The 19745-nt window shown below is 42.5% G+C and overlaps 1 protein-coding gene across 9 annotated transcripts in view; it reads left to right on the top strand.

Moving 5' to 3' along the window:
• Positions 1-5778, top strand: part of MCTP2 (multiple C2 and transmembrane domain containing 2) — a 167338-nt gene extending 161560 nt beyond the window's left edge. For all 9 annotated transcript variants that reach the window (XM_085514929.1, XM_085514928.1, XM_085514930.1 and 6 more), the window contains 2 exons: positions 477-574; positions 2858-5778. In XM_085514929.1, coding sequence (XP_085371055.1) covers positions 477-574; positions 2858-2926 — 167 coding nt within the window. In that variant the 3' untranslated portion in view covers positions 2927-5778. The remainder of the gene's footprint in view (positions 1-476; positions 575-2857) is intronic.
• Positions 5779-19745: the final 13967 nt, after the last annotated feature.

Genomic DNA, 19745 nt, shown 5'->3' with positions numbered 1-19745 from the left:
ACTAGTATGGGATTTTGGACAGGGGTGTAATAGGATTGAATGCTCTATTATGATTCTTGGAGGCTGCTGGCATATGAATTTTTTTGGCCGTTCTTTGAAGTGAGCTGGCTGTTTTCTTTTGCTCAATGACACTTTGCTCTTCTACAGTGCCTTTAGATAGCCATACTGATCTCTTAGTGGGGAAGCAGCAGGGTGCTGGGTGTCTTTGCTGATGTGGGATAGTGGATTTAACAGTCATTTCAGTGGCAAATTGGTTATATTCTCCCCACGTTACCCTCCAGCATGAATGCATGCTGCTATCTCTCCCTACCCCTCGCCCCATTGACGTGACTGGCAATGTGTGTGTGGCTTGAAGTTTGAGGCAACACTTTCATACTAACTTGTGACTTCTTCCCTTTTTCACCTCACCTGAACAGTTGAGTAGGGAGGGGGATAGAAATGAGCTGCATTATTTTGTTTGCTTTTATTTTTCCCAGGCATAAATAAATTTACTAAGAAGCTTAGAAATCCCTATGCCATCGATAATAACGAGCTACTAGATTTCCTCTCCAGGGTACCATCTGATGTTCAAAAGGTACGTAATGAAATGGCCAGCACCAACAGAGGCAACGAGCAGCTCTGAGAGCGGCTGGGGTGCTCTGTTGGGGAATACAGTGCCCCTTCACTTTTGAATAACTGAGATAAGGGATTGGGAAAATCCATGGAGGGCAGGGGGGGTGGGGGGATTCAGGGGGAATGTTAGAATAGAGGGGAGCCAAAATCCTTTGTCAGAAGCATGATTGCAGAAAAATTATCCTGAAAAGACTTACTTAAAAATGATCTGGAAAATCACCCAACGTGGTTAGTGAACTATGGTTTCCGTCACCTTTCTGCTCCTATATTTGTACAGAGGAAAGAGAAAAATAGTCTCTTTGATAGAGATAACCATCCAAAAGGCTTTCTGAATTCTCCCTTTTCTCAAAATCGAGTGGGGGGGCGGGGGGGGGGGATTATTTCCGTCACTTTGTGCTCGCTGTGTTTTTTTTTCACATCAGCCATCCCTCAAAATTCTTCTTCCCCACCCACCTTGAACTCCAGGCTGCCCTTGGACAAGGCTCAGCTCATCTTTCTCATTACAGAAGGCTTTGAGATGTGTGTAAAATACTCTGCGGTTGATGAGTTCAGTCTTCTACCATTACAGAATTATAACTTTTAATCTAGCCAGAATCTATCCGCCCTCAATTTCAGTCAAGTCTCGTCTCTTTTCATATTTCTTTGAAACAACAGCAGTGTCTTTGGTAATCCTGCCAATCTTCCTGGGAATTATTTGAACAATAAGTCCTTTAGAATGTCAGGATCTGTTTATTTCTCCTAAAGAAAAGAGAATGGTCTTGCTGAGTAACAAGGCGCGTGATATAAAGGATTCTTTCTTTTGTTTTAATCAACTGGAATCTGTGTCCTCAGGCCCCGATCCTGATGCTCTGGATCCCACTGACATTGTACCTTCCTCTGTGAATCGTGGTATATTCACAGTGAGGTGCTGCTTACTGTGAATAAGGGGATCACAATCTCGCCTGTAGTGATTTTACTCTGCTGGAGACCGAAAAATAATTGCCTCCATGCAGCGTCGAAGCATCTGGTAGAAACAGGGTTGGAAAGGCTTGTGGTGACATTTATCTCAAGAGGTCACCAGATTGGCTGATGGCAGCACTAATAACTTGAGAGAAATCTCTTCGTAGACTGGTGGGAGCAAAAGAGCTAAACAGGAATAATCATAGAGACGTTAAGCTTGAGTGTATTTTTGGTTGGGTTTTTTTTTTGCCATTGCTCTCGTAGAGCACACTGGATTTGCAGTGATGGTTCGCATATGCCCTTTTGGTGTTTATATTTGAAGATAAGCTGCTTTTCTATTTATGCTTTATTTAACATTTACATTTGTAACATTTCCTTGAGTGGTTTCTATCATTTTGGAAACCTTTGAACTCTCTAAGGAAAATGATAACCATTTACTCTGAGAGAGGACTAATAAAAGTTCCTTCGATGGGACAAATCTTTTCAGAGCAGTTTTCCTCTGGTGCTAAAAATAGTGAAGCCTGTATGTTATCCACATAGTCCTCCAGCAAAGAGTCATCTGTGGCAACTCCAAATCCTTTCTGTCTGCTTCCTTTAATGTGCTGTTGATGCATCATCATGATGCACTGCGGTACTGCAATGAGTTGGAAAACACCTCTGTGTTTTAGCCATTTACAACCCATGTGTGCTAGGCAAAAGGCAGAGGAGTGGAAAAGATGGCACATTCAGCAAAAGGTTTCTGTGGTTTCAATGGGAATACTTCTCTGTGGTACAACGGGCAACTTGCTGATCCTCCTCAGTTTATCACTTGTTTTACCTGTTAAATGGTAAATGAAATAGTTTTGAAAGGTGGAGGTAACTTTGTCCAGGTTCAGTTTGATTAAATATTCCAGCATCCCAAAGTCTGTGTGCAATTTTGACAAGTCATTTTTGCTGCATATTGGGATCCACTTGATCTGTTACTCCTCAGAGAAGTTTATTAAACTTATTGGTTAATGCCAGAAGAAGAAAAACAGCTCCCAAACCAAAACAAACCCAAAGATCTCTCCTCTGCTACAGAAATTAGGTAGAACCCCATGTATCTCATTAGAAAAATCTGCTTTTAATATTTTCGTTTCGAGAAATGATGCATGACTTCTCAAATCCTTCCTGCAATTAATCCCCCATGTTCCTGTGTTTAGAAAATGATTCATTACTTTTGAACCTTCCTTAGTTTCCCTTGGTTTGTCCTTGGGGAGCCATTAACACACGCTGTAGTGAGCTAGAGTTACCTAGCTGCAAACGTCATGTCTATTTGTTTTTACAGGTGCAGCATGCTGAATTGAAACCATACAGCAGCTCCAGCCCCATTAGGAAGAAACGGAGTGCTCTGTAGGATGAAGCGCGATATCGGAACACAGCATCTCCCTCTGTACCCCCCACATGAACACACGTGCTTCCCCCTTCTCTTCCAAGTTCAGGACAACACAATAATTTGCTGGGGCTTATTTTGTTGTTGTTGTTGCTGTTTCTGGTCTTTTTTATAAACACCTATTTTGAGTTGTCTTTTTGGGCTGTCTTTTGGCACCAAGATGTAGACCCTAAAGAGCAGAATGGAACACGTGAATTAGTTTTTAGGGTGGGGAGGAGTGTGGCAGGGTATGTTGCCACTGCATTCCCTCTTATTGTATATTTTGCTTCAGTTGCAGAGGCAAGGCTGGATGTGGCAGCACTCCATTTTTATTTTTTTATTTTTTTGTAGGAGGAAATAATTCTGCCTAGCGTAGCAGATCAGCTGAGCTGATGTGAGGAGATGCTCTGAACCAGTTTTTAACATATCCAACAGATTTACATTAAGATATGAAAGCTATTCTTTTCTGAGTTAAATCACTGTGCCTAGAAAGGTTTAAGCTCTGAATTAACGAGTCTTTGATACCCATCTTCTGTTCAAGCAGTGTACATCTTAAAAAGTTTTTTATCATAATTAGCAGAGTGAGGAGCTCCAGCAGTATCTCAATATTTCATCCAGCACTTGTGGGTTTTTCCTTTTTCCCTTTTCTTTAAAAAAAAGCCCACCCTGTGGTTAACTGTTTGGGTACTGGATTCATCGGAGATCCATTGCTGGCAATGGATGCATGAGAACCTTCTGCTGCAAAAGGATTAAGAGACTGCAGAGAAGCCTGACTCACTGACCTGAAAAGACTCTGTTGACTTGCCTTTTATAACTTCATCTCATCAGATATTTTCAGCACAGCTCTTGTTTTTCTGTCTAAATCCAGAGGGGTCAACACTACAGATCCAGGAGAAGAACACTTTATTGCCTTAAAGAAACAAGTGCTCGTGCAGGAAGAGTACATGGTGCCCAAAGATGTGGCTGTGCAATAGCGGGCAGGTGTTGGTCTGCCGCTGATTCCCATTGGAGTCCACAGGGAAAGGATCAGAAAATGAAGTTACGTGGGAAATAAACAATGAAGAAATAGGAGAAAGGACCCAGTTTTCTGAGAGGAATGTGGTTTCTTGTCTTTTAATTGATCTTTCAGCTATTGTTTTCTGCTTTGTAAAATTCACGTAACCAGCATGATCCATGTGGTTTGCCTTGGGAAACTGAGGTGGAGAATCATGTAAACCTGCTCAGTTTTTATGAGTGTCGTCCTCAGTCTTGTAGTTGCTGTAGGACTTAATGGGAGTGACTTGTGACTTGTCCCTGCGAGTCGTTGTTAGCATGAGAGCTGGAGCTTGGTTCTTGCCATTCCCAGGCAGGTGCTTCCATCAGCATCACCTCAGGTGGTTCACCTTACAAAGAGAATCCTGGTGCTTAAGTTGCTTTTTAAAAAATAAGGCTTTGGAAGTAGTCAAATTGGAGGTAAAACAAGTGAAGCTTTGCTTATGGGTTGGCAATCCAAACGGTGTTGCACTATTTGATGATGCAAACTTGAGGGCCTGATGTATGAATTTGGGGATGAAAAAGTAACATTGGAGTATTTTCCATTGGGTTGTTGACAGGATTCAGTGGTTTTTAGGTGTTTGTTTTTCCAAAGTAACAATCCCCTCTCTGCCATTGGATCAGGAGCACGTGTTCATAGACTTGAGTTAAAATAGAATAGTTCAGTTGGATAGGACCCACAAAGGTCATCGAGTCCAACTACCCAACCACTTCAGGGCTAACCAGAAGTTAAAGAATATCCTCAAGGACATTATCCAAATGCCTCTAGAGCACCAATATGTGTGGGGGCATCAACCACTTTGTTAGGAAGTCTTTTCTAGTGTTTGACCACCCTCGTAGTAAAGAATATTTCCTGATGTCCAGTCTCAACCTCCTCTGTGCTGTTCTCATGGGTCCTGTTGTGGGCTACCAGGGAAAGGAGATCAGTGCATCCGTTTGATAAAGAATGTGTTTGGCTCTTGTAAGAGATAGAAGAAAAATTATCTCAGTTTAAAATACTGTAAAAATGCCTCTGTGTGTGCACGCGTGCTTGTATACCCATGCATGTACACAGTTGTGTATAAAGAAGAGTACATGTATAATGTATTTATAGGTGAGTATGTGTGGGGAAAATGATTGAACATATAGATTTAAAAACCTTGAAAATGTTTATGAAAAATGCCAAAGATTCCGAAGCTTATCTTGTGTCTGTTCTTCTTCATTTTGTACCGTTCCCGGCATGTCTCTCTGGCTGAGCCAGATCTCTGCATGATTTGATTTACTTCAAGTTAATGAAGTCGGTTGGAAAGAGTCTTGTAGAAATTATAAAATCTCCAGTAAATCTCCTTCTTGTACAGACAATGGATGTCCACGGATCTCTTTTGTTAAACCAGTTTCTCAATCTTCTGTGTAAACAATGCCTCATTGTCTCGCTACAAACTACCATGCAGTTTATCATACTGTAGTCTTGTCGTTTTGTAGAGACCCAAGTCCCACATATTTAAGTAGGCATGTGAAATCAGATCATTGATATGAGTGAAAATATTCAGCTGCAGCAAGCATTTATTTATTCAGAAGTTGAGAGTGATATTGTAATAGTAATATATTTTTTTTTTCCCTATAGGTTTTTTTCACATTTGATTTCTGTTCAGGATAGAGGATGATGTCTTTATATATAGATGTGTGTTTTGGAATAATTTGTATTAGATTGTTATGTTGGAGACATACCAAACGAAGGGGTCTGGATGGCCCAGTATGTATAAATGTTGTAATGTCTTTGTTTTGATAAGTGCTATTTGAAATGCAATAAAACCTTGAGGTTGTGATGACGCTTTTAATTTACCTGGATTAGGCCATACATTTCTCATTCCTTACAAAATATTTACTGAGCTGTATTATTTAGAATCTGGCTAGGTGAGCAAGTACACCACTTGACAGTGCAGTGTATCAACACCTGTGGTTACCTCAAGTGGATGCTGTGCTGCTGTAGGAGATAAGGTAAAGAGATACCCCACCTGCTTTTAAACATGTTTGGTTGCATTTCCCAGCCCCTGCCTAGGGGAAAGTAAGGTTAACTGCATTTGCTGCACAATGAAGTAATCAAAACCTTTATTCAGACTTTTCATTTGATTCCTGAAGCTGGAATATCAGTTGTTATGTGCCTGAGTGTCCGTCTGCCCATGGGAATTATTGTTTTTTACGTTGTTAATCTATACACTGTGTAGCATGGAAATTGTAAACTTATGTTCTTAATTTAAGGTAGTCATTTGAGTCCTACAAGATGTACATTTGCATTCTAATTTCTCTAAGACCAGAAGGCATTCCGAAATGTAAATCTATCTGTGGGTCCTTTGGCTGACTGTAGATTACAGAACATGGAGATTTGTTGGTGGGATATGACCAAACATGTCTACTGCCTTCACAGCGTGTAAATGACTGGGTTTGACATACGTGTGCAAATGAAATATGTACTCATGTTTGCCCAAACAGAAGCTGCTGCTAAAAGTTGGTTTCTTGACTAATCATGAATAGGAACGAGGACTCAGCTCCCTTATGGATCACTGTCAGGAAAACTCAGTCACTGAAACACACATTGTGGAAAGCAAGCAAGCAGCTGAATAAAGCAGTCAGCGGAAATGTCACAAGCGCCTTTACTTTCGTGCTTGCAAAGCTGCAGTTTTAACCTTCAGCTCTTGCATTCTTCTCCCACAAAAAACGATGGAGAGCTCAGGCTCAGCCCTGCTGCTCTGGGACTCACACCTATGGCTGCTGCCCTGCAGACCTTCCCTCATTTGCATGGGGAAGTGCTCATCCCCAGAAACAAGGCTCCTGCTAATTGACTGCCTGGTGTACTAACAGCTCCCAGGACTGGGTAGTCCCACAGGAAAATGGAGAGTTGCCATTTAATTTCCTGTACTCTACATGGTGCTACTTTGTTTGGTTGAGTTTTTATTTGTAGGCCTGACTTCAGGAATCACCACAACTGGGTTGTTTTTCCCATCAGCTCTGTAGGTTCACACTGGGAAGGAATTTGGCTGCTCTGAAGGGTTAGGACAAAAATCAACAAAATACATTCTAATCAAACCTTAACCTTTAGATTCTCCATCCTTTAAACTAAGCTGATAGACTGTTTGGGAAATGTTAACTTTTGACTCTGGAGACTGTGGTATGTATTAGAAGGGAATCCTCTTCTGACTTAATACTGTACTTGTATTTTATCTTTAAAGCTACACGTGTCAGTGCCCTGGTGCATCTACCCCTTCAAATCACACAGACACACGATAAGAATATCTGCTGTTCAGCATCCTGAAAGTTAGCAACTGGGAAGAAAGCTGAGGTACTACATGCTGCTAACCTGCTGTACTGCAAATAGAGTGTTTTAATTGTTCTCAATTGAGGATAACTTAAACCAGGTGAAATTCCAACATTTTTTGAAATGTCTGCCAGACAATTTTATCAGTGGAGAAGACCCTCAGCAGCAGTTACATAGTTCCACAGGATATGTGAGTAAGCAATGTTTTGCTTAGTTTCCAAAGCATTTAGAAATTCCAAAGCATTTAGAAATAAGAAAGTGAAAAAACCTCCAGATGATACCATTTCTAACCCCCCTTCCTCTGCATTGCTTTGACTTAAAACAGTGCAGCATGTAGAAGGTTGTTTTGAATAAGTGATGTGCTCCTTTGACATGAATCATGGAGCTGAGCACAGGGCAGCAGGAGGTGGCATTCAGGGCTCGGTGTTTTCAGAAGCAGCAGCACCTGGGCAGGCAGGAGTTCAGGTTCTCAGCATGGCTCTAACCTGAGGGCTGGTGATTCTTGTTAAATTTTACGTGGGGGAACATTGCCAATCAGTTTCCCCGTGTTGGATTGAACACCTGCAATTTCCTTCTTGGCTGAACGAGATGATGTGCCTCTAAAAAAAGAAGAAAGTAAAAGCCAGAAGATCGGCAGGCATAAACTTCATTTCAGCTGCTTTCTTAGCTGGAAAAAAGCTTTTTTCCAGCCTCCCAACCTCTTCTAGACCTCCTTGTAGATAAAGGTAAGAGGCTTGCTTGTAGGTTGGACACGTACATCTGGTTCTGGGTCTTCTAGATGCAAATATGTTCAGGTTTGGATGTGGACAGGTTGCCCCTCACACTGGTGATCTGTGGTTCAGTGAAGGTGCGTGCTCAGCTGACACACGCCGTGGCCTACAGTACACGAAGGGTGGATAATGCTCTGGGCTTTGATGAAATGAAGGGTGGATGGCTGTAAGGAATGACCAGAGGAGTGCTTAGCTATGGGTTTCCCATTTGCACTCATGTTTTGATCGAATTTCTAGCAGGTGAATGAAGAAACTTTCTGGCTCTTGATCTCTGCATTCTGGTAAGTTTATTCTGTCAACAGGAGGAATATTGAACAATGTTAAACTGTGTCACCTACCGAATGAAGGTGATAAGAACCAAAGAGTTGGTACTTGCAAACAAGCCTGAATGCATTGTTTTATTTCTTGAGCAAACCCTTTCTACTGCTTCTGTTATAGCACTTACATCTGAAAGATGGGATCCGAATATCTTTGTGCTCATTGTCATGTAGGGCAACTGCTTCTGAGGGCCTAAGCCTATGCACAGTGAAACGTGTCTTGCTCACTTGCAGGGGTGGGGGAAAGTCTCCCTCCATCTCTGGCAATGGAGGACTTTACTGAAAGTCATTGCCATTCCCTTGCATTTATCACTGCCACTCTTGCTCTGCATATTTTTGGTATTCGCCATGCATTGTTAGCAGTGATTGTCATGTAATTAAATCACTGCTCATCACAAGAGCCTATTTTTATGCTGAGATAAGCATCAGAAGTCTGCTGCAGCGTCCCCCAGATCAATAAAGATGTTCCCTGTAGGATTACAAATAGTCTGGGGTTGTACAGGGCACTAGAATTAATTAGGAATGATTTCTCTTTTTCTTTCTTCTTTCAATACATTTTTAATTGTTTATCCATTTTCGATGGGCTTGTTTTTAACTCTGCCATGTTGCCCAGATGCTTCTGTTCAGACCTTTTGAGTATTAGATACAATATCAATTTGGACAATACCATTTGCTGTAAGCGCTCACTATTATCATCATCTTTCCATAGACATGTGTGACTGTTGCCTCAAAACACGTTTCTGGATGTGATATTTTCCTCTCAAGTTGTACACCTGAGATTACCATTAAATGGATCCGTTAAGTGCTGGGATTTAACCAAATACAATCCATAACCTTCAGGCTCTCTCCTGAAGATGTGGCATTGTGATCGGACGATCCTGAAGGTGAGCAGAGAGAGTCAGGCCATTTACCAAGGAAGTGTTTGCACAAAGACTCTCTCTCATTTTCACACAGTTTGACTGCTTGATTTCTGGGGTAGGACTGCTTCTTCATATGTTTCTTTTTCTTTTAAGTTTGTACAATTGTATAGAAATCTCTTTGGGGGAAATGGATAAGTAGCAGTGCTGAGGCGTTTGGGAGCTGCTTCTGGGAGAAAAATGAAGTTTGATTTTCTTTCTGTATGTGCGTGTGTGTCAAGGGCTGGTCGTACTCCAGTGAAAACTGTGGTGAAAGATCAGATCTGAATCCATGGATTTCCAGGTGTCTTAAGGTCAGCGCTGATGTGATTTTCTTTAAAATTAGATTGGAATTGGTCTATAAAGTTGTGTTATTCTTTTATCCTGAGTGTGTGGGAAATGGAGAAAGCCCTAAATCTGAAACCATCTTTACCTTGGAGGATTGATGCCTTTTGGAATTTAATCTTTCTGCAACAAAACAAAACAAAAAACAACAAAGCCTCCTTTTTGTGTATAGTTATCTTAGAAAACAAGAATCAAAAACCCAAAACCTCTGTTTTTGCCTTCTCAACTGTGTGCAGCATCATCCAAAGCACATTGGATTATTTAGGGCTGTACTTTGCTATACTCAGTTATCTACTTTCCTCAGCCTTGCTCCTTCTGTTTTTGTCCTGCTTACATTCCAGTCTGTTTTGATCATCTTCCATTGGTCGCTGATCTGTGGTGTTGACTGGATGTGTGAACAGAGCCTGTGGGCCATCTGCATAGGACCCTGGTGAGACAGAAGTCGCTTAAACAGAGCGGTGGTGTCCATGAACGAGGCACATGGAAGGTGAAAGTCAACATCCTCACCCATGCCATGTCCTTCTCATCCAGCATCATCAATAATGGAAACAGATTTTTCAGCTCTGCTGCAGAGGGAGTGTTTGCTCTGCTGGAGACTCGGGGAAAAGGTAAACTCCTTTTAGGGAACTGAAACCAGTGTAAGGATTCCTATAGGGAAGTACAGCCACTCTCGCTATGTGAGAAAGAAATTAACAGTTGAGTGTTTTGCAATTGCTGTGTGGTTCTTTGTGAGCTGTACTTGAAGTGCATTGATATAAAATCCTTGCTGAGCTCAAAGGCTTTGAATCAGCCTGGCTACTCTTGTGAATTAGATAAATAGTGGCCGAACTTGATGCTGTTTGACTATGATATATTGTTGACAGCAGTTTGTTGGGGGAACAGATGATATTCATGCTTTGTCAATATGTACAACATTATGGAAAGCTGGGCTATGTACCCAAAGTGGAAGTACATTTTTGTTAAAAACTGACTTTATTAGTGAGTAGTTACGTAAATACAGTGAGCACCATCCCAGTGTTGCTGGAATCAATGCAACTCTTCTATTGCTCTGAGAGCTTCTCCATGGCTTAGGTCACTTGCAGCTGCTTGGTTGCCTTGCAGACAATGCTGGCCCAGTAGCCAGCATAGCCATTGGATTTCCATGCAGTGTGTACAGGATATCTGAAGGATGGGCTCAGCCTTCCCTTCACATTCAGGATCTGTCAGATGACTGTGGTGGAGATATTTATGTAAAAAGAACACCACCCATCCCTCAAATTTATCTAATTCGTGCATGGGTGTTACAGAATCCTCTTTCAGGGTTACAGGACATGGCTGACCCTTATCTGTTCCGTGTTCAGGATGGGTTTATTTTGTGGCGCTCAGAAAGGAAATACTGGTGTGGAGGTGGTGGAACATTTTCATTTTGTTGAATTGATGTGAAAAAGAAAAATACCTGGCCATTCGGAAGGGTTTGAACTCGTAGCGTAAGGCTTTGGAAGATGGATGGAGGGTCAGGGAGGAGGTGACGGGGTTCAAAGGTTCTGTGGTGTAAGTCATGGCTGCAAGGAGTCACTGTCGTGCAGTGAAGGTACCTGGCAGCATGATCCATGGCAGTCACCTCCCCAGAAGGATTTCCGTCTGAATATGCAGATGTGCGCACAATTATTTTACCTATCATCATCACAAACACAGCCCGCATCCCTGCACGCCTAAATAAATCTTGGAGCTGTCCCTTTCAAAAGGCATTTTGGGTTCAGCCTGGTTGCCTGCATCCTGCGTGGTTTTGTTCAGCAGAGTCCTTGCAAACAGCCCGTCTCCTCTTCCCTTTCCGCTTCCCCTTCCTCCTCCTCCCATCCCACCACAATCGCTGCTGCCCAGACCCATCCTTCCCTCACACAGAACTGATTTCTGTTTATGGAGCAGCTGGCAGCAGCTCCGCTCGAGCGCTGAGCGATGACTAAGAAACAAGCCCACTTTTCCCTTAGCTGTCAGGAGCTTTTAGAAATAACACCCTCCTCTGAGGAAGTCAGAATAGCAACAGGAAAATAAGTAAAACCTATTATAAAACAGTTGTCCAAGAACTTAGGCACGGCGCGGGGTAGAGATCAATATGCTGTGAAGGTTAAATCTATTTTCACACTGTGTTCTATTTCACAGTTTAATGGTGTTTTAATGTGTCTGTCACTGAGCCCCCTTCATGTTATGCAGGTAGAGCTTTTACAAAGGAGAAATAACGTTGGCTTTACAAGCTTCACAGTAACATCTTATTTACCAGCTGAGATCTGACGCTTTCCTCTCTGGAGATATGCCAGGGTTTGAGTATTTTAGTTTATTTTTTAGGAGACATAAAGCGGTGTTGCATTTGCAGTAATCTTAAGATAGCTTTGGGGAAATGCCTGTAGGGGTGGGAGCAGCAGGAGCATGTGTGTGCTTGCATAGTGGGGACAGAAATATCTGCCGCTGTTTGTACAAGCTGAATGCAGGGAGGATGTGCAACATTTCCCAAGCTCAAGTTTGCATTCAATCTAAAATGGTGTAGTTGAATGCTTTTATGTTGGACTTGGTGGAAGGTGGGGTATTGCAATGGGCTCTGGGAGGAGAGTATGGGGGACAGAAGCAGTGGACGAGTGATCACAGCCCAGAGAAGGGATGCTGAGAGAGGGCAGAACAGAAGCTGCTTGTGGTTGTGCCAGTGAGGAGAATGGAAAGAGAAGTGGAGAGAAAGAAGAGAGAGCAGAAGAAAAGGAGGATGTATGGCGTAAAATCTGGGCTATGTGGATGCTAAAAAACATCGGCCTGTCCTCAGTGTTTGGGATGAAGCTTCTACCCTTTGCCTAGAAGGCAAAGATGGAAAAAAACAGCTTTAATTCTCTAGGGTTAGCCTATGAGAAGAGAGTGCACTAGCGAAAGAGCTCATATTCTTACATGAAGCAACCTGTTATGGTCCTTTAGCTTCCCCTCCCCTGTTTGCTGTATCAGGGCAGTGTGCCTTTGCTGTGCTGAGGACTGCTGCTTGCTGGAGTTTTCTGAATAGCAGAGCATTGACTTGGCTTACCCTGCATATCCCACTAGCAGAAATGCCAGTGATGTGTGTTTTGGCTATGGAGTGCTGTGTGCTTTGAGTCCATCTCTTCCCCCTTTCCTTTTTCCATTGTTGGAACAGCAGTCTTCTGGAGGGGCCTAAGCACCACTGGCCTTGTATTGTGGGGCCAAAACAAACTATGCTAACGTGTTTTCCATCCTCCATAAGGTAGAGTGCCAGTGCTCAGAGCAGCTGAGTCCTTGGTGAGAGTCTGCTGTCTGGAAGCCCAGTGACTGACCTCATGGGGCAAAACTTTGACTCAAGTAATACCACTGAGAAATAAGTTTGTTTGGAGCTGGGAGATCAAAGGATTTGAACTCTAGAGCATTGGGGACTTAATTGGGAAAGGCTGCAATAAATTATAGAATCATGAAGGTTGACAATGATCTCTAAGATCATCCAGTCCAACCATCCACCTACCACTGCGGTTCCTCTCCACCACCACCTGCTGCAGCTGGTTGCATTGAGGTGTTACCACCAGCACACAGGACTGCTGACTCCAGGTTACCATAGCCCTTGCTTTAGTTGCTCTTTGAAGCAGGCAAGAACCCCTGTGAAGAGGTTGTTTCTCCTGCTTTGAAGCACTAGACCAAGTCACTGGGTCTATGAATTATGAGCCTGGTTGTTTGCTTCCGCCCATCTGAAAGCTGGGCAGCTGTTGGGATCCTAATATTTAGAGACCAAGTTTTTGAAAGCTTGCATCCTCAGCTCTGGAGTTAAAAGATTAAAATGAAAAATGGAGAAAGCTGCCCAATTGAATCGCTTTGAAGTTTAATGCAGGCTTTTAGATGTGAAACTTTAATGCACCTGGCAGTCCGTGGCCATGTGCCCTATGTTAGGGGTTTGAGTTTTAGAGAAGTGACAAAAACACCACTGAAATAGGAATACTTTGTTATTGTAAACTTACTCTCTTTCCTGCTTAGCTGATGAGATCTGGGGGAAAAAATATTTGTTTGTCTTGCTCAAAATAATCATTTACTGAGATCATTAACATTAGCACTAGTGAAGCAATGCAATTAAATTTAAATATCTGGCCCCCCCAAAAAAAATCATTTTAAACCCTTACTTTAATCGAATGCTTCGTGAAATTTAATGGAGAGCAATCACCAAGAGATCTCACGGTAAGTGGTTTGTTTGAGGCAGCTCTAAGTAGTGCAGCAGTGACGTGCAGGTACGTGGCACTGGAATTTATCGTTGTCTCTCTACTCACAGGACCCAACTTGATGCCAAGCCCATTGCTTCATGTTTTGGTAGTAATGCTTCTGTTTCTTTTCTCTCTTTTCGTACTCGCTTTGCAGATGTCCAGTCTGTTATGTATGAGGAGTAAATCAGTTCACAGCCTGATAGTAAGTGCTGTGCTACAGGTAGGGATTGAAGCATTGCTTTGAAACTCCCAAAGCCCTTTTTATCCATTTCCAAAATAGGAAGTGACGAAATGTTAGTTTAAATTTCTAATCACATTTTCTGTGTTTTATTTAAACTTCCAATATGTTTCATTATGAGGATTCCGGAAATATTTTGTAACAATGCAATAGTACTACTAATAAGTGAACCTCAGTTAACATATGAAAAGAATCTCAACAATTATCCTTCCCACCCAAACCTTTTCTTAGAAGCCATATTAGAATTGTTTAATGACATTTTACTCCCACTACTGCCAAGGAGAGTTTTATCACTGATGTGAAGGGAAGCAGGATTTAACCATTTAAGTTTTGCCTTATCAGGGAGGAATCATTCAGTAGTTAGTGGATTTTGGACCGAACAGTACTTACTATAGATAAGCCTAGTTCCATTTAGCCTGAACTCAGCTGATCCCTGTTCACCCAGTTTAGGTCCTCTTCCTCTGCTGCTCCCTAAAGAACTCTGCTCAGGTAAAACCACGATGCAAATGAAACATATATGTGTGTGTATATACATATGTATCTTTTTCTTCAGCGATTATAGAGAAATCGCTGCAGTCTGCTGCAGGCAATGCGCAGCCTGAAACATGATAGTCATCGTCCTGACACAATGCCAATGGGAAGCCAGGAGCTGTCAAAAAGGTCAGAATTTCAATAACATGTCTGTGCTTTTCCAGCATTCATTGCATCCCCTTTTCCTGGGCTGTTGTTTCCTTTTCATGCCCATTTGGAGCAGTGTATCCTCTTGACAGTCTTCCCCAGACAAATGTGTAATGAGAAAACAAACGAGGAAAGTTTTAAAGCCAGAAATCTTCAAAATGTTATGGAAGAAGATATATTTTGGAGTGCGTAGACCATTTGTACACTCTTTGTCAAGGTTTTCTGGTGTACAAGTTCATTCCCAGGTCTGGAATGACATACTGGTTTTCTGGTCACTGATTGTAGAATCATAGAATGGCCTGGGTTGAAAAGGACCCTAATGATCAAGTTTCAACCCCCCTGCTGTGTGCAGGGTCAACCACCTCCGGACCAGGCTGCCCTGTGCCACATCCAGCCTGGCCTTGAATGCCTCCAGGCATGGGGCATCCACAGCCTCCTTGGGCAACCTGTTCCAGTGCGTCATCACCCTCTATGTGAAAAACTTCTTCCTAATGGGCAACCTAAACCTCCCCTCCTTTCTTATCTCTGCAGGTAGAACCACTACCAGAAGTAGTGTAGTTCCAGCAGCCCCTTTGTACAGGACACAAGGTGGTTCTTTTCTTCCATTAAATTCTTTAAGAAGGAGGAATTATTCACAGCTGCTAGATTATGAACTGGGCTCATCGGCTGCATTCACTGTATAGCCTTAAAATGAAGCTAACTTTGACTTTCAGCTTGTTTCTTAGCAAATTGGCCATGTGTATTCCCGGCAGGATTGCTGGAGAGAAACAGTGTCCAGTGTATTCTGGCCTTGTGTAATCTGCATTTCTAATTAAAGCTATTTGCAAGCCCGGTTATCTGACATGTGCAAAAAGCAACTAATAAAGCAATGAGTAAAAACAGCAATCTGCAACGAATCCTTTGTTTTAAAATCCCTTCTTTAATCTCTTCTTATGAATGCCACATGCCTGTAGGACAAAGAGTATGTTTCTGTTCTGATCTTCTTTTTTTCCCTTGACTCTTCTGTAGGGAGTCACCTGCTTGGATACTGAGCATTCAATGAGAAATGGCTCTGAGTGCTCCAGATCCTACTGATAGAGGTGGGATTGGTGTGACAATGTCAGCCAGTCTGTGCCACTGAAAATTGTAATGGTGTTTTAACAGCACAGAATATGTCATTGCTTAGGGAAACTGAGGCTGGCATATTTTCTATACCGATGTAAATCTGCAGGTAGATCTTACTGCTTCTTTCCTGATTTACTTTTCCTATGTTGATAGAGTGCAAGTCTTGAGAGTGCATTGGAAGAAGTCTGCCCTGTGTCCCATAACCTCCCAGTGCATCTGCCTGATTTGGGAAGGCTGGACCTGGGACGCATGATTTGTAAGGTGAACTGAACTGTGAAGATGAAGGAAACAGAAGCAGAGAGTTTCAGAGAAGAGGTAAAAAATCTCCTTTGTCCTGTTGGGCTGTTTTGGTCATTCATTGTTGTATTGCTCTGTGCATCCTTCTTTTCTCTTGCAACCAAGGTGCCATAGGCATGTCCAGTTGCACTCTTTGCCACTTCTGCTCCTCTGGCGCTCCAGTTTGCAGTGCCACTTGGTGAACAGGATCAGAGACCGTTTCAATGATGTCTTATTTCCTACCTCCTTCCCTGAGCTAGCAAGGTCTAGTCCCCATTTTGATTCATAGCCTGGAAGGCAGGAACGCAGTTAGGGGCTGCAGTATGTACCATGTATGAGAAGGAAGGGAGAAGCTTTATGCTGCTGGTGCCACCAAAAATAGATCTGCAGAAATCCTCAAGAGTAAACACCAATAGGAATGAGTAGAGACAAATCTTTTTTGCTAGCCACGGAGGAATAGATGTATAATGGGCACACACACACTTCACAGATAATCCCAGGCTTCAATATGCAGCACTCATTTTATGTATGATTTTAGAATAACAACTCCTAAAATGAGAATTTCCCTCTTCTCTCAGTCCCAAACCAAGGTCAAAGACAGCCCATCTGTGAGCCTTGGTCTAGAAAGATCAGACCAGAGCAAGTCTCACCTTCTGTGTGAGAGCAGTGCCAACCTCCTACCTCGCCCATCGGAGGCTGTGAAAATGAATGCATGGGGTAAAGTGCTTTGAGATCCTCAGCCTAGGAAAGGTCAGGAGAGCATCGACATCTCTTTCAGGAGCTCCAGCACCAAGGGGAAAAATAAATCACACAAACCTTAAATAGGAAACCACAGCTGCTGTCAGATTAAATCTGTTACAAGTGCATTCCGCTGCCTCGCTGAACAGTGTTTTATTTCACACCTCAAAATGTGAGCCCCTGTGCCATGGACTTGTTCCTTTTTCCCTATTCCCCCTAGATGACTTAACAAGCTGAAAGTGCAGCTGGAAATTAATGCTTCCTGTCTTTTTAAATAATGTGACATTGAAATCCCAGTATTTAATGCGTTGGCATTTAACATGCCACAATATTTCAGTTACTTTGCGCTGGTTGGGGTGCCGAAGTGTTATTACAGCTGTTCTGAAATTCTGACAAAGAGGTGCATTTCTCTCTCTCTCTCTCTCTCTCTCTTTTTTTCTTTTTCTCCTCTATGTCCCACCATAATTGCTTTTTGCTGCATCTCTGAACCGTAACCATGGCGATCCGCCACATTCATCAGAGGACCCTCTTGTTGTTCAGCTTGTGTGAATGTACGAAGGGGGGGTGGAAAAAAAAGGGAAAAAAAGGGAAAGAGGGGGCATAAAATATTTGCAGAACTTTCCAAGAAAATGTGGCTTTTTTTTTCTTCTTCTTTTTTCTCTTTTTTTTCCTCTTCCTAATGACAGAAGCTGCATTGGAGAAGTGGCCTGGCTAGAACACCAAGGACCCGTTCATAGCCTAAAAAAGGGACAGGAGGAGTCTGTTTGGAGGTGTCACTCTTAGTAGAAAACAGACTTAGATAACTGGAGCTTTCAAGCCATTCCTCCCAAAAGAAGGAATTGTTGTATGCAGAAGGGGCAGAGAAGAGGTTGACCCTTTTCCATTTCTGTCTGGCAACAAACTGGTCCTTGTTTGAAGAACGAGTTCATGCGTAACGTCATTACCATACTAAAGTTGCACCATTTTCTGTCTGGGGAAGGAGAAACTGTCAGGCTTTGGGCAAAGATTTGGAGTTGTCCTTTTACTTTGTGGGTTGTCTGCTGCTTATGCAGTGGTCAGGAAGAAGGAAAGATGTTGAGATCTATGGCTGTGGTGGGGCTGTGAATGTTAAAGGTAACATGTTCTAGACGGTGCCTATCCATGAGCAACTGCTGGGGGATTTACCAGGACATGAGAAAAGACATCATTGGTTAGTAGAGCCTCTGTTTGGGTTCCTGTGGTGTTAATGATGGACATAGCATGACTTTCTCTATGCATTTTGTCATAGCAAGGGTTTGGTGCCCTGTAAATCTGGTCTTTTCTTTACTGGGGAGATCTAAGAGTCACTCTGCAGGTATTCATGCTGTGTTACTCAGTTGTAGAAGAGATTTGCCCCCTTTTAGGGTTAATACAGCTTATTTTCACAGAGTGGGACATCTCCCTCTTGTCTTCTGTGACAGTGAGGAAGGGAATGATGAAGTACTTTGGACTCTATGCTAACATTCACCTTCTTGAGAGACTCAACACTCACCAATCTTGAGAGATTCCCCAAATATCCTTGCTGTGGCAGTACCTGATGCCTTGTAAAGCGGTAGCTGGACATAAATCCCCATCTGGATGAATAACTGTATGTCCTAAGGCTTTCAGATGCTACAGTCAGAGGTAAGGCCTTGCTTTGGTGTTACAGCACCTTGGCACAGGGTCTCTGGGACTTTGGTGCCTCAACAAACAGGTGCTGATGCAGTTGATCCCAAAGCCCAACCTGAAAGGATCTTTTGTCCTTCTTCTTATCCTCATTTATGACTGCCATCTCTACCTTCCTCCCTAGCAGTGCTGCATGATCAAAGCCTACGTGCATACCTAGAGCACACCAATTTGAAGTTGGAGGTATCAATAGATGCAGCTGTTCTGATGGTTTCGGTCAGCTCACTGAATGTGGTGCTGGCCAAGGCAGGGGCAAACATCTCCTCCTGCCCTAGAGGAGGACAGTTCCTCAGGCAAAGCTCTGTATTGAAATGCCTCAACATGGGCATTTTCAGGAGAGGCAGAGCCACCAGAGCATTGCTCAGTGACCTGAGATGTATTTGGTTGGAAAATGTCTGGTTCTGTTCTCGTCTGGAAGCCATTTGATCCGTCCCCAAAGATGCAGCATAGCAGAGGCCCTGGGGCCTTCCCATGGGTGACAATAGATAAATTGGGGTCTGCAGAGTAAAATGGGTTGTCTACGAGTCAAAAAGTCTTAGAGACCCATTTCTAGGTGGGATTGTCAATATAAAATAACAAAGCATAAAGGACTCCAGGCTAAATGTTAGAAATAATCACTGCTAACATCATTTTTACTGTTTCTGATGTGTTCTTCAATCTGTCTTGTTGATGTTTGTTTTTCCATTTGTGATAAGGGTCGTATGTCATGCCTCCATTGCATCAGGTGCTATATAACCGTGTACTGTCCTTCCCCCAAATAGTTTACTCTGTGGATAGGTTCTCACTGGTACTGAATTGTATGTGCCCTTTAGTAAGTCTTTCTCTAGAGCATGTAGAGTTACTTACTTCTCAAAAGCAGCAAAGAGATATGAACTTTCTTGGAAATAAAATAGGGTAAACTAAAAAATATATCATTTTGAAATACTTTCTGTAAGTTAAAATTTGCAGCTACTCGTAATAAATTCTAACGTCTGAATGTTGAATGATTCAGATATTAGTGTAGTGAAGCCTACTTGTTTTTCAAGTCTGCTTTTCTTTCCCACGTAAGGAAAGTGTTTTTTCCCAAGTATTCCCTTAAAATACAGGACCTAAACGAGAATCACTAAAGATCTTTTCAGATATTTATCAACCATAATGTACAGCTTCCAAAGTGCTCAAATTTTCTGCTATGTTCAAAAGAAGTGTCTGTATGTGGACAAGCGCCACGTATGCTGTTTGCAGTGTGCA

This window comes from Coturnix japonica, chromosome 14 (assembly GCF_054131305.1).
Source record: "Coturnix japonica strain WE chromosome 14, WE-NBRP24, whole genome shotgun sequence".
NCBI classification, from domain to species: Eukaryota; Metazoa; Chordata; class Aves; order Galliformes; family Phasianidae; genus Coturnix; species Coturnix japonica.
This window is presented reverse-complemented; position numbering and strand designations above follow the sequence as displayed.